The sequence below is a fragment of the Schistocerca americana genome, chromosome 6 (assembly GCF_021461395.2).
Source record: "Schistocerca americana isolate TAMUIC-IGC-003095 chromosome 6, iqSchAmer2.1, whole genome shotgun sequence".
NCBI classification, from domain to species: domain Eukaryota; kingdom Metazoa; phylum Arthropoda; class Insecta; order Orthoptera; family Acrididae; genus Schistocerca; species Schistocerca americana.
In genome coordinates, this window is record NC_060124.1 from 89280065 (window position 1) to 89293334 (window position 13270).

Below are 13270 nucleotides of genomic sequence, written 5' to 3' on the forward strand. Positions count from 1 at the left end.
AGAAAAGTAAAGTTGTGTGCATGCTTGGGTAGCTCAGTGAGTAGAGCACTTGCCCGCAAAAGGCAAAGGTCCCAAGTTCGAGTCTCGGGCCAGCACACAACTTTAATCTGCCAGGAAGTTACATATTAGCACACACTCCAATGCAGGGTGGAAATCTTATTCTGGGAACAGAAAAGAAAATTGCCAGGAATTAGGGCCTCCGAGAACAGAGATTTTGATCCCCCTGCGCGTCCAGGGGTTAGAATAGGCCCGAGGTATTCTTGCCTGTCGTAAGAGACGACTAAAAGGAGTCTCTCACTTTTTGGCTTTATGAGTTCAGGTCCCATTCTTTGTTTTGACCTGCCACTTTCAGAATTCTACAGAAGTGCGGGTGATATGGGAAAGGATGCCCTACGTGGTGCATGAGTTATCCATAGTGCCCTCAGATTCAATCCCCTGAATCTCTTGTCATCGCTTTGCATCCCCACCTGCAAGTCAACTATTTGGGTGCGGACACTTTCCAGGGTATGTCATCTTCTTCCATTGTCTCCTGCCCTCTTTTGCCCCCATGACAACATCGGATTTCTCTGTACCCAATATCCAGCATGGTAGCCAGCCGTTGTGGTGGGGCCATCGTGTACCCATTTGGGGGTAGCCCCCTGACAACACAGGGATCACACTGCGGATGCATGAGCTGTAAACTCGCCATGTATGCCAAGGAGTAGATGCCTGTCTTCCTGAGGCATCAGGACTCCCGGCAATGGCCATCATGCATGTTGGCATTTGTTGTAGCTGGGTGGCACACGTGGGGAGAGCCCCTGATCGGAGTGGGTGGCATCAGGGCAAATGACCCGCAATGATGTGGTCTAAGTCATCTCTTGCTGGTGACTATGCGGCACCAGCAGTCTCTAAGAAGGGCAAGATCAAATACAATGCCAACAGGTATGACCCTAAATCGTTTCCCTCCCTCACTACACCATGGGAGGAAAGTAGGGCTACAGAACGGAGACAGCCATATTCGCCTCAGTTTTTAGTCTGTAGCAGAACTGATGGGGACTTTTTTTTACAGTCGAAGCCTCAGTTTTTCATTGAACACCTTGAGGATAAGTTTGGAGAAGTGATAGTGCTGTCCAAGATGCGAAACGGTGCAGTCTTGATTCAGTCAGCATCCCCAGTCCAATCCTGAGCTTTACTCACCTGTCACAAGCTGGGTGATATTCCTGTTTCAGTTACTCTCCATAAAAGCCTCAACATGGTTCAGGGGATCATTTTCCATCGTGATCTCTTCGTGCAGACTGACGACGAGCTCCACGCCAATTTAGAACGAAGGCGTGTTCATTTCATCTGGCATGTTTACAGGGGACCCAAAGACAACAGGGTTGCTACCAGTACCTTCATCTTGGCCTTTGAGGGTGATTCATTGCCTGAAAAAGTCAAGGTGATGGTTTACTGCTGTGACGTTAAACCATATGTCCCTGCCCCTATGCAGTGCTTTAAGGGCTGAAAATTTGGGCACATGTCTTCCTGCTACACCTCGAGCGCCACATGTCGAGACTGCAGACGTCCACTGGAGCCAGGTACTCCATGTGCACTACCTCCCACTTGCATCAGCTGTGGAGAGCACCACTCCCCCTGCTCGCCAGACTGCCCAGTACTACAAAAGGAGCAGAAAATCATGGAGTACAAGACCCTGGACCGGTTGACTTCACAGAGGCTAAACATAAATTTGAAAGATTACACCCCATTTCGTTGACGTCGGCGTATGCTGCAGCTACTACATCATCGCCGTCCCAAGTGCCAGTGGTTCCTCACTCTGTGCCACGAACAGTGGCCCCTCCAGGCCACCAGGATACATCTGTCTCCTTGGTGGTAGGGGGCAAATCTTCCTCCATTGCTCCCAAAGCACCTACTTCGGGAGCAAGACCTCCCTTCCCCCAAATGCAGGGGCCATTGGTCCCCTCCGCCTTGCCGGAGAAGCAACAGCCTCCTCCGGCTCCTCTCGTGCGGAAGGGGTCCCTTGGGGCCCTCTCTCCCAAGGTCTCCTCTAATGGCTTGGCGGACACTCGCCAGGGGCTCAAGGAGCTCAAAGCTGCTAGACGAAGAGCTTCACGGTCTTCCTCTGTGCCTGAAGCTACTTCAGAGAAGTTCTCCGTGCAAGCAAACTACAGTGAAATCTGCTTTAAAACAGGAACCTCTTGTGGCCCCAACACCACCACTCCCTATCAGTTCCACATCTAAGGATGCGGTGGAGATATTAGCATCCCCTGCAGACCTGGATCTCACTGATGCCTCATCTGCCATAGAAATATTTACAAATACTCAATCGGTGGCAGCAGGTGACCTTGAGGCATAACCTGCCTCCTTGCGCACGTCATGCCTTCCCAGCCTCACGATAATGTCTTCCTCCAATGGCATTACGGCAGTTTTTTCCACCACCTGGCTGAGCTACGGCAACTCTTAAGCTTTACACCTGCTTTCTGCATTGCCCTTCAGGATACCTGGTTCCTGGAAATGCAGACCCCTGCCCTCCACGGCTATAGGGGATATTACAAAAACCATAGTGACTATAATAGAGTGTCAGGTGGAGTTTGTGTCTGTGTCCTGAGCTCAGTATGCAGTGAACGTGTGCCCCTTTAAACACCTCTTGATGCTGTGGCTGTCAGGATAAAGACAACACGAAATAACTGTTTACAACGTATATCTTCCTCCAGATGGTGCAGTACCCCTGAACACATTGACTGCGCTGATTGATCAAGTCCCTAAACCTTTCCTACTTTTTGGAGATTTTAATGCTCATAACCCCTTCTGGGGTGGCACCGTGCTTACTGGCTGAGGCAGAGATGTCAAAAATTTACTGTCACAACTCAACCTCTGCATCTTATATACAGGTGCCCCCACACATTTCAGTGTGTCACATGCCACATATTTGGCCATTGATCTCTCGGTTTGCAGTCCGGGCCTCCTCCCATCTATCCACTGGAGAGCACATGATGACCTGTGTGGTAGTGACCACTTCCCCATCTTCCTGTCTGCCCCAGTGTCTGGCCCCTCGGACGCCTGCCCAGATGAGCTTTAAACAAGGCAAACTGGGAACTCTTCACCTCTGCTGTCACTGTTGAATCTCCCCTACATGGTATCATCGATGTGGTGGTTGAGCAGGTAACTGCAACAATCGTTTCTGCAGCAGAAAATGTGGTCCCTCGTCCTTTAGGGTGCCCCCGGTGAAAGACAGTCCCCTTGGTGGTCGCCAGAAGTCTCCGAGGCATCTAAGGAGTGTCAGCGAGCTCTGCAGTGGCGTAAGCTGCACCCTTCCCTGGAGCACCTCATAGCCTTTAAATGGCTCCGTGCCCACATTCACCAGCTTATCAAATGATGGAAACAGGAGTGCTGGGAGAGATATGTCTTGACCATTGGTCACCATACATCACCTTTCCAAGTCTGGGCAAAGATCAAACCAGTTTTAGGGTGATGGTGTCTTTCCATCGCACTGGCGGGAGAGCACCATCATACCAGTGCTCAAACCCTGCTCCAACCCGGCAAAAAACCACTTGATGTGGATAGCTATTGGCCCATCGTTCTTTGTAAGCTGCTGGAATGTATGGTGTGTTGGTGGTTGGGTTGGGTCCTGGAGCCACGTGGCCTACTGGCTCCTTGCCAGGGCGGTTTCCACCTGGGTCGCTCTACCACTGATAATCTTGTGTCCCTCAAGTTTGCCATCCAAACATCCTTTTCAAGATGCCAGCACCTTGTTGCCGTCTTTTTTTATTTACGAAAAGCTTATGACACCACCTGGCGACATCATATCCTTGCCACATTATATGAGTGGGGTCTCGGAGGTCTGCCCTTGATTTTTATCCAGAATTTCCTGTCACTTCGTACATTCCGTGTCCAAGTTGGTGCCTGCCATAGTCCCCCCCCCCCCCCCCCCCTCCCCGCCCCTCCCATCCCTGTATTCAGGAGAATGGCATTCCGCAAGGCTCTATATTGAGAGTGTGTCTATTTATAGTGGCCATTAATGGTCTAGCAGGAGCTGTATGGCCGTCCGTCTCACCCTCTCTGTATGCAGACGACTTCTGCATTTCATACTGCTCCACCAGTACTGGTGTTGCTGAGCAGCGCCTACAGGGAGCCATCCACAAGGCATAGTCATGGGCTGTAGGCCACGGCTTCCAGTTTTCGACCGCAAAGTCGTGTGTTATGCACTTCTGTCGACGTCGTACCATTAATCCAGAACCAGAACTTTACCTTACTGACAATCCCCTCACTGTAGTGGAGAGATATCAATTTTTAGGACTGGTTTACTGGTTTTTGAAGCCCGATTGACCTGGCTTCCTCACCTTAATCAGCTTAAGTGGAAGTGCTGGCAGCACCTCAGTGCCCTCCGTTGCCTGAGCAACACCAACTGGGGTGCAGATCGCTCTATGCTGCTGCAGCTCTCTCTAAGCTCCTGCAGCTCGACAGAGCCCTTGTTCAATCCTGCCTTGGTTATGGGAGTCTGGTTTATGGTTCGGCGGTGCCCTCAGCATTGCGTTTACTTGACCCAGTGCACCACTGTGGCGTTCGACTAGCGACGGGAGATTATAGGACAAGTCTGGTGACCAGCAACCTGGTGGAGACTGAAGTCCCTCCTTTGCAGGTCAGGCATGCACAACTGCTCACCAGTTACATTGCACATGTTCGTAGTCATCCTGCGCATCCGAATCACACTCTCCTTTTCCCACTCACAGCAGTTCTTTGCCTGCATCGGCAGCCCAGGTCAGGACTTACAATTGCAGCTCGCGTCCGATCCCTTCTATCTGAATTGTAGTCCTTGCCTTTACCACGTATGCTTGAGCTCCACTCATGTACACTACCATGATGTACACCTATGACATGGTTTCGCCTGGACCTTTTACATGGCCCTAAGGGCTCAGTTAACCCCGCGACTCTCCGCTGACACTTCCTCTTTATTTTCGACGTGTACTGAGGCCATGAGGTGGTTTACTCTGACGGCTCGATGGCTGATGGTCACATCGGCTTCGAGTATGTCCATGGAGGGCGTATTGAACAGAATTCCTTGCCTGATAGCTGCAGTGTTTTCACTGCAGAGCTGGTGGCTATATCTCCTGCTCTTGAGCGCGTCCGTTCGTGCCCTGTTGAGTCATTTCTTCTGTGTACTGACTCCTTGAGCAGCCTACAAGCTATCGACCAGTGCTACTCTCGTCATCCTGTGGTAGCGACCATCCAGGAGTCCATCTATGCCATCGAATGGTCCGGTCGTTCAGTGGTGTTTGTGTGGACCCCAGAACATGTCGGAATCCCAGGCAACGAACTTGCTGACGGGCTACATGGAAACTGGAATGAGATTTTCACTCTGCAATGGAGTGTGTGCTGATATGAAACTTCCTGCCAGATTAAAACTGTGTGCCGGACCGAGACTCGAACTCGGGACCTTTGCCTTTCGTGGGCAAGTGCTCTACCAATTGAGCTACCCAAGCACAACTCACACCCCGTCCTTACAGCTGTACTTCTGCCATTATCTCATCTCCTCCTGAGGACACGGCATGAGTCATGCTTGGGTAGCTCAGTTGGTAGAGCACTTGGCTGCGAAAGGCAGAGGTCCCGAGTTCGAGTCTCGGTCTGACATACAGTTTTAATCTGCCAGGAAGTTTTACATGGAAACCGCTTATGGAGATTGGGATTCCATTAACTGACCTGCGTTCATTTTTACGCCACTAGGTTTTTGGGTTTGGGAGACGGAATGGCATAGTCTCAGTACGCGCAACAAACTGCGTACCATTAAGGAGACTACGAATGTGTAGCACTCTTTCATGCGGGCCTCTCACAGGGACTCTGTGGTTCTCTGCTGACTCCGCAATGGCCACACTTGGACAACCCATGGCTACTTCCTGCACTGTGAAGACCTGCCTCAGTGTCGCAGTGCCCAATTGACAGCAGCCCATATTCTCATGCACTGTCCCACTGTGACTGCCGTGCGACGAAATCTTCGGTTACCAGACTCGATGCTGCTAATTTAATCTGACAGTGCCTCATTGGCTGATTTATTTTTGCATTTTATTCATGAGGGTCCCAGTTTTATCATTTGATCTAAATTTTAGCATGTGTCCTTTGTCCCTCTGCATCCTCCACCCTAGTGCTTTTAGGGTGGCGGTTTTAATGTGTTGCAGAGCAGGCAGAGAACTGGCAATGCCTCATACGACTATCGGGTGAGTGTTAATGTGTCATTTGGTCTGTAAACCATACAGACCACAATTAGTGCAAGCTCTACCAATTGGTGATAAAAGGAAATGCGTTGAATTCAGCAATGCCCTGCTACAGGACATGGAAGGTGATACATTTTTGCCACAGTTAATTTTCAGTGACGAAGCAATATTTCATGTTAGCAGTAAAGTTAACCAACATGTGTATATGGGGATTCCAGAACCCTCATGTCATTATCGAGTACGAAAGAGACTAATCAAAAGTGAATGGTTTTTGTGCCATTTCTCGTGAAAAAGTGTATGGCCCTTCTTTTTTGAGGAAAACACTGTGACTGGAATGAGCTGTCTTCAGTGATGCAGAATTGGCTTTTTCTACAACTTCAGGAGGACTCCAGTGACTTCAGTTTCCACCTCGATAGAGTTTCACAACACTGGTGCAACAGCATATGTCAGTTTCTCAATGACACTCTACCTCAGCGCTGGATGGGGTGTACGGGATCCTGAGACACTTGGCCTCAAAGAATGTCAGACATGGCCCCACTTGATGTTCTTTATCTTTTAGGGGGTGTGTGAAGGAAAGTATGTTCATGTCCCCATTTACGTTTTGACACAAAACAACTGAAGAACAGAATAACAGACACTTTAACTTCTGTAAAAGCAGATACATTGTGTAAAGTTTATGATGAATTTAGCTATCATCTTTATGCTGTTGTGCTGCTGCTGGTGGACACACAGAGTATTTGGAATAACATAGCTAAAACTTCAACATTTTGTAAGTGTTATGCAATTTATCCTATTTTTGTAGTATGTTTTTATCAATAAAGATGGAGTTTCGAAATCGGGTCATTCTTTTTACAACACCCTGTATTAATGCTCCCCCATTTGTGTTCCAAGTTATGACATTAGAGCATACCATGTTGCTTTAATATGAATATCAGGGTTTTAAGGCTTGCATTTATTACATTCAGCTGACAGCTATAATTAATACATCAGATGGAAGAGCAACTCAGTTTTGTTGTATACCAATACCAGAGAAGCTGAGCTGCGATAGGCACAATAAAAAGATTCACACAATCATAGCTTTCGACCATTAAGGCCTTTGTCAGCAGTACACACACACACACACACACACACACACACACACACACACACACACACCCCTGCTGTAGTTTCAGCTCTCTGAGACTGCAGATGTGTGTGCAAGTTGCGCTTGCGCGCGCACACGTGTGTGTGTGTGTGTGTGTGTGTGTGTGTGTGTGTGTGTGTGTGTGTGTGTGTGTGTGTCTACTGCTGACAAAGGCCTTAATGGCTGAAAACTATGATTGTGTGAATCTTTTTATTGTGTCTATCGCAGCTCAGCATCTCCGCTATATGGTGAGTAGCAACTAGCAATTCTCGTATTGTTACATTCAATCCTGGATTTTCCATTGTTTGATTTTTATTGTGCACATGCTCTTTTTCGTGTCATCTGTTAGAAAGTTTCAGTAGCAAAGGTGGAAACTTTTAAGGAGATGCCTACAGCTATGGCCTTACAGTTAAGTTACTGCAAACTCTAGAGCCTACAGGCCGCAGCTTACCTGCCAACTTAGCAAACGAAATGTTGCTGCTTGACGAAGATTTTCTGTATTGTGTCACCTTCAATCATGAATCGACATTTCACATGATTGATAATGGGGACACACATAATGAGTGCATCTGGGGGGGTCAGCAAATCCTCATGAGATCGTGCAGTTGCATGAAAGTTGGCTAAATCAGACATTTTTCTTTCTTTCTTTCTGGTGAAGCAACTATAACTGGTGTTCGTTATCTTGATGTACTAGAAGTATGGCTCTTTCCTCAATTGGAAGAAGCTGAACCACAGAACTATATTTGGCAGCAAGATAGTGCTCCACCTCAGTGGCCTAATTCAGTATGCAATTTTTAAATGATGACATACTTGACCACTGGAGTGCTCACAAGGGACTGGATAACAGAGCTTGTTTCCCGTGGCCTCATGTCAGCCCGATTTGACGCCGTGCGATTTTTACCTTTAGGGGTTCGTAAAGAATCGTGTGTTTGTGCCTCCACTACCAGCTGATGTACCTGAATTAAGAAACGGAATTGAAGCAGTTGTTGCGACAATTAGGCCTACTCCAGACACACTGTTCAGGGTTTGGGAAGAACTCACATATTGACTTGATGTGTGCTGTGTGATGAGTGGTGCTCACATCAAACACTGGTAAGAAAAACTGTTAGGGTTGCTCTTTCATTCGATGTATTATTTATAGTTGTAAGTTGAATGTAAATAAATGCAAGCCTTAAAACTGTGATATCCATATTGAAACAACCCATTATTTACAACTTTAATTTATTTATTATTCTTTATTTGAATGAAGGGGGATTTGGGGGGGGGGGGGGGGTCCAGTTGATAAAGTTATCAAGAATTCCACCTTCCAAAATGAGATTTGTAGTTCCACTTTTGTTGCTAAGACTTCTAGTTTCTCAGTTTGATGTTAAGCCTCTTTCACATCATTTTCCAGTAGTGCAGGATCATGTGCAAATTGAAGGCAGTGAAATTGTACATTTCTACAAGTTGTGATGTTTGGAATTTGGTAGACTCTCTTTTTCCATTCTCATATGACTTTCCAGAATAACAGTATAACTTCTTTGTAGCTTGGGGGTGGAATATTTTCTAGTGGTTCTTGTTTTATGAATTTGGGCAAACTAGATTTCTTTTTTAGTGTATACAGTTATGTTATTTTTTTAAATATTGTGCCAAGATTTTGTTTAAGAATATCACATATATTAAAAGTATTACTTAAAGCAATAATTTTTTTTTTCCATTACTCAAATATAATTGCTTGCATCATCATTTGGTGTCGGTGATTCTTTTCCTCTGCTGCAGGCAAGTAATGGCAGCATCTCACAGCTTTGGGCCGGCCCAGCAAGGGACATTGCGTTGGGAACAGAGGGAGCGGCTGCTGTGCGAGCTGCCATGGAGGGCTTCAGCCTGCCTCCAACTGCAGTGCCTGCTTGGGCATCCACCGTTCCAGAGGAGCAGTGGACAGACATGCTGCGACAGCGGATTACGACCTTGCAGCAGCACCGACAGCAGCGACAGACACAGGAAGAGTCACCTTCTGTTTGAGTGTCAGTGTGTAAAAGTGTTTGACTGAGAGACCACAGTGTGCAAGATTCTGAACTCTATATGTGAAGCTTTTAATGGATGCTCATTCTATAGAAATGTTTGCTGTTCTGGACTTTTATTGCTTCCTGTATAGTTGGCTGAGGGGAGGAATCTGAGGGACTGATTTTATTTTAGTTTTACAAATATCGGTTGTTTGCAGACAGCTTTGTGAACAGACTGTGCAAATAAGCTGTATACACACAGTAGTATATAGAACCTTCTCTGACCAATCATTCATTATATGCCATGTTACAAAATAAAATTGGTGAATATATTGTAGCGTTTGGTCCAAATATTTAAAAGAAGAAATCTAAAGAAAAACTGGCAGTTCAGTATTTATGTCTGAATGCTAGTGTGAACGTAATTATCGTTGAAATTCTCATACTGTACTGAATGTTAGAAGTTGTTGGAATTGCCATTTTGTCATGCGTGGGGAAAAGCGGTGGAAAACATTTTTTATCCAGGCATAAAGTTGAAAACCATCATGCCTCCTTAAATGTGTTAAATAATACAGTAATATTATTCTCTTCTTTCTTCATCTGCATTAAACAAATAGTATCAACATTTTGTTTCATCTGCGTTAAACAAATTGTATCAACATTTTGTCATACAGTTGTCATCATATGCAGTTAGGATTATTTATCTCTACTTTGGACAAATTAGGTATCATAATTTATTTATGAGCAGAAATAATTTCCGGCTATATTAATGCAATATTTATTTTGTGTACTGGTGTTTTGATTTCAATGTCATTATTAGAGGTGATTATAAAACATCTCATATGAAAAGCGCATTGCAAAATTCATTAAATAAAAGTGAAAGATAGAGTAATCCTTTTGTGTAATACAATAAGTTCATAGATTAGATTTTTGTGAAAACTACAGTACCGCTCATTAATTTCATTAAACAATGGCTGTTATCTGATATTTAAAGTATGACCACAAACAAAGCTTTATTCCTCCAAAAATATAATTATATACACATATCCATGTATAATACAAACAAAAATATTACACTTTACTTTCATCAAAGTATTCTCCTCTGGATTAAATGACTACCTCTCAAACTTGAGGCATGTAGTCAATAAGTTCTTATAGGTATTGAGAGTCTGTATGATCCCACATATTCTAAATGACATTCCAGAGATGTTCCTTGCTTGTTATGTGAAATTTTTGGATATGTCTGTCGACTAACTACACTCCAGACCATTTCAATAGGATTATAATCAGGGCTTTGGGACGGCCACACCATACCTTCCTGTACCTTGTGTTTTTCCTTCGGTGCAATGTACTTCTTATAGAACATCGACCAATGTTCAGGTCGTTATGCTGTTACAATGTGAACCCTTGCCCTATTAAGTGCCACGTGTGTGGTATCATGGGATATTGAAGTAATGTGGTGGTAATGCTTCTGGTCCATACACCTGTCTGGTTTCACAATGTTCCCAACTCTGGCCGAGGCCAGCCAGAGACAGTGGTCATGTGTGTGGGATTTGTGCTTGCATGAATATGTGTGTGTGTGGTTTAATCCTAAAGAATGCCTTTTGGTGAAAGCTTACTTGTTAAGTCTTCCTATTATTTCTGTCTGCGACCTAACACCAACATCTCCACTATATGGTATCAGTACTGTCATTATTCCATCCTGGATTTTCTATTGTTTCTTATTAAAAATGATGCATTTTTGAGACATCTGTAATGAGGTTCATCATTTGAGCTACAAATAATAATATACAAGTATAAATACGAAAACCAATAAATGCAGTGTGCTAGCATCACAAACAAACCATCATGGCAGCTGCTCACTCTGCTTGAACTGTTAGCCAGTCACAGCATTAGACCCATGGCATCGCGAAAACATCACTATTCCATCTTGTGAACTCATAAATGCCATAGATTGAACTCACACAAAACATTAAAACACTCATGTTTGAATCTGAAAACACAAAAAATAACAACCCTTAAACTACCATTGGCCTCAGAGGCCCATCCATGATTTTTATCATTTAGGAAAATAATTATAAAAATTTACTTCTGGAATTGTCTTCAGTGTTGGTTCACATTTCCTCTCATAAGGACCCCACAAACTTGTGTGGTTAGAAGCAATTTTTGAATAATGAGATGTCTGTCTGCACAGCATCTGTTACATTTGCTATTGTTGACTGGCATTGATATTCTTTCATTGTTCAACAGTCCTCCTACTGAGAAACACGTGTATTTTGGTGCATTATTTCATACCTGTTGGCTTTTCTACCAACTGGAAAATTTACAGAGAAGAAGACTATCAGATGAGGAGATAAGGGCATTAGTGGAGCAGTTTCTTACTCTGAAAACCCACCTAGTGAATTTGAGTTTTCCATTGATAACGATGTCGATGGTGGTGGTGGTGGTGGTGGTGGTGGTGATGATGATGTAGCAGAAAATTTAAAATCTAGTCCAATTCTGTTCCACATGTCTTATTGTGTTCTCATAATGGGAATGAAATATGAGCTACAGCCCCTCAGGCTGGAATTTCTGGTAGATGGAGCAAAAGTGATGATTTGAAAGAAGACCAAGGACCTACAAAGTGTTCGATTAGGAACTGTGACAATGGAGGGTCTTGTTATATGTTTTTGTTTTTCATACCCTTCACTGAGAAAGTGTGTATGTGGACCAACAAGGTAGGTTGAATCGCGTACAAGAACTGGGTAGTTAGAGATTTGCACAAAATGAAAAAAAATTCTTCAGGTTCTGATCCTGACTAGTCTTTATAAGTCAAGAAATGAAGGTGTCAGTCAGTTTTGGAGATTTGAGAATGACCGAACCGCTGTTCAATGGAATTGTCGTGCAACCATTTCCATGCTACTCTGAGGATGTTGCACTTTGACACTGCAGCAGCCCGATGTGAACAGGGCCTGATCTAGAGGTGGACAACCCAAACATTTGGCCAGGGTGCCACAATTTTGGCTGTAAGTGTGAGAAAAATGTTGATATGTTCCGTACTCAATCATTTAAAAAAATTACAACTTGCAAATCTAAAAAGTAAGCTGTAGTCATGCAAGTAGTTTCTGTCACGTCAGTTATCTACAATTTCATAATTATGATAACTTCTCTCGCTGTGTGGTCTGTTATGTGCGATCGAGTGTGTCTGATTGATTTTCACAGTTTACTGAGATGGCAAAGGGTCTCTGCTCCCTCTGAGATGCCACTTTCACAGTTGGGTGAATTATTATGTGGCTCACAGCAAAACAAGCAGCAGCTTTTTTTTAAATTTAAGTACATGTATAATCCAACTGTTGTTTAGTTTGATGGATACTGGTTTATTGTAAATAGATTGTCAAATTGAAACAATAAAAGCATCTTTAAATAAAATAAATCTGTAATTTATCCAGAAAGACTGTTTATTGAATCAACAGAATATTGTATCAAATCTGATTGTACTGCATAGGTATAATAATTTATATTTTTGTTTTTGAAAATAATTTTCTGTGTTGTATAGGTATAATAATTTATATTTTTGTTTTTGAAAATAATTTTCTAAATTATTGATATAAGCCAATTATTGAGTTCAGTGCTTTGATAAAATGTGTTTTATAATAATATATTTCAACAATTGGGCTGAATGAAATCTCAAAATCAAGAATTATAAAATTCTTTTTAATGATTATTTATGATGTGCTGAAATATTTGATGATATAAAACACATACATAACGATACTATACTTTCAGACAACGGAAATTTCAGCTAGGGGTATCAACAATGTAGGAAAAGATTGGTTTACTTACCATAAGGAAGACAAATTAAGTCGCTGACAGGCCCAATTAAAAGACACTTACCCTGTACATTCTTTCATTCACAGGACGTGAAAAACATTTTGTGTAGGCAATAAGTACTTGTATGCCAATTCACAGAATATAACTTTTAAGCTATGTTAATTGAGAGTTTGTTG

General features: G+C 43.7%; 1 protein-coding gene across 4 annotated transcripts in view; it reads left to right on the forward strand.

Annotated features, from left to right (window-relative positions):
* Positions 1–12816, forward strand: part of LOC124619841 — a 127369-nt gene extending 114553 nt beyond the window's left edge. For 3 of the 4 annotated variants that reach the window (XM_047146452.1, XM_047146451.1, XM_047146449.1), the window contains one exon: positions 9064–12816. In XM_047146452.1, the coding sequence (XP_047002408.1) occupies positions 9064–9306 (243 nt within the window). In that variant the 3' untranslated portion in view covers positions 9307–12816. The remainder of the gene's footprint in view (positions 1–9063) is intronic. The other variant, XM_047146450.1, reaches the window with a different exon arrangement.
* The last annotated feature ends 454 nt before the right edge of the window (positions 12817–13270 follow it).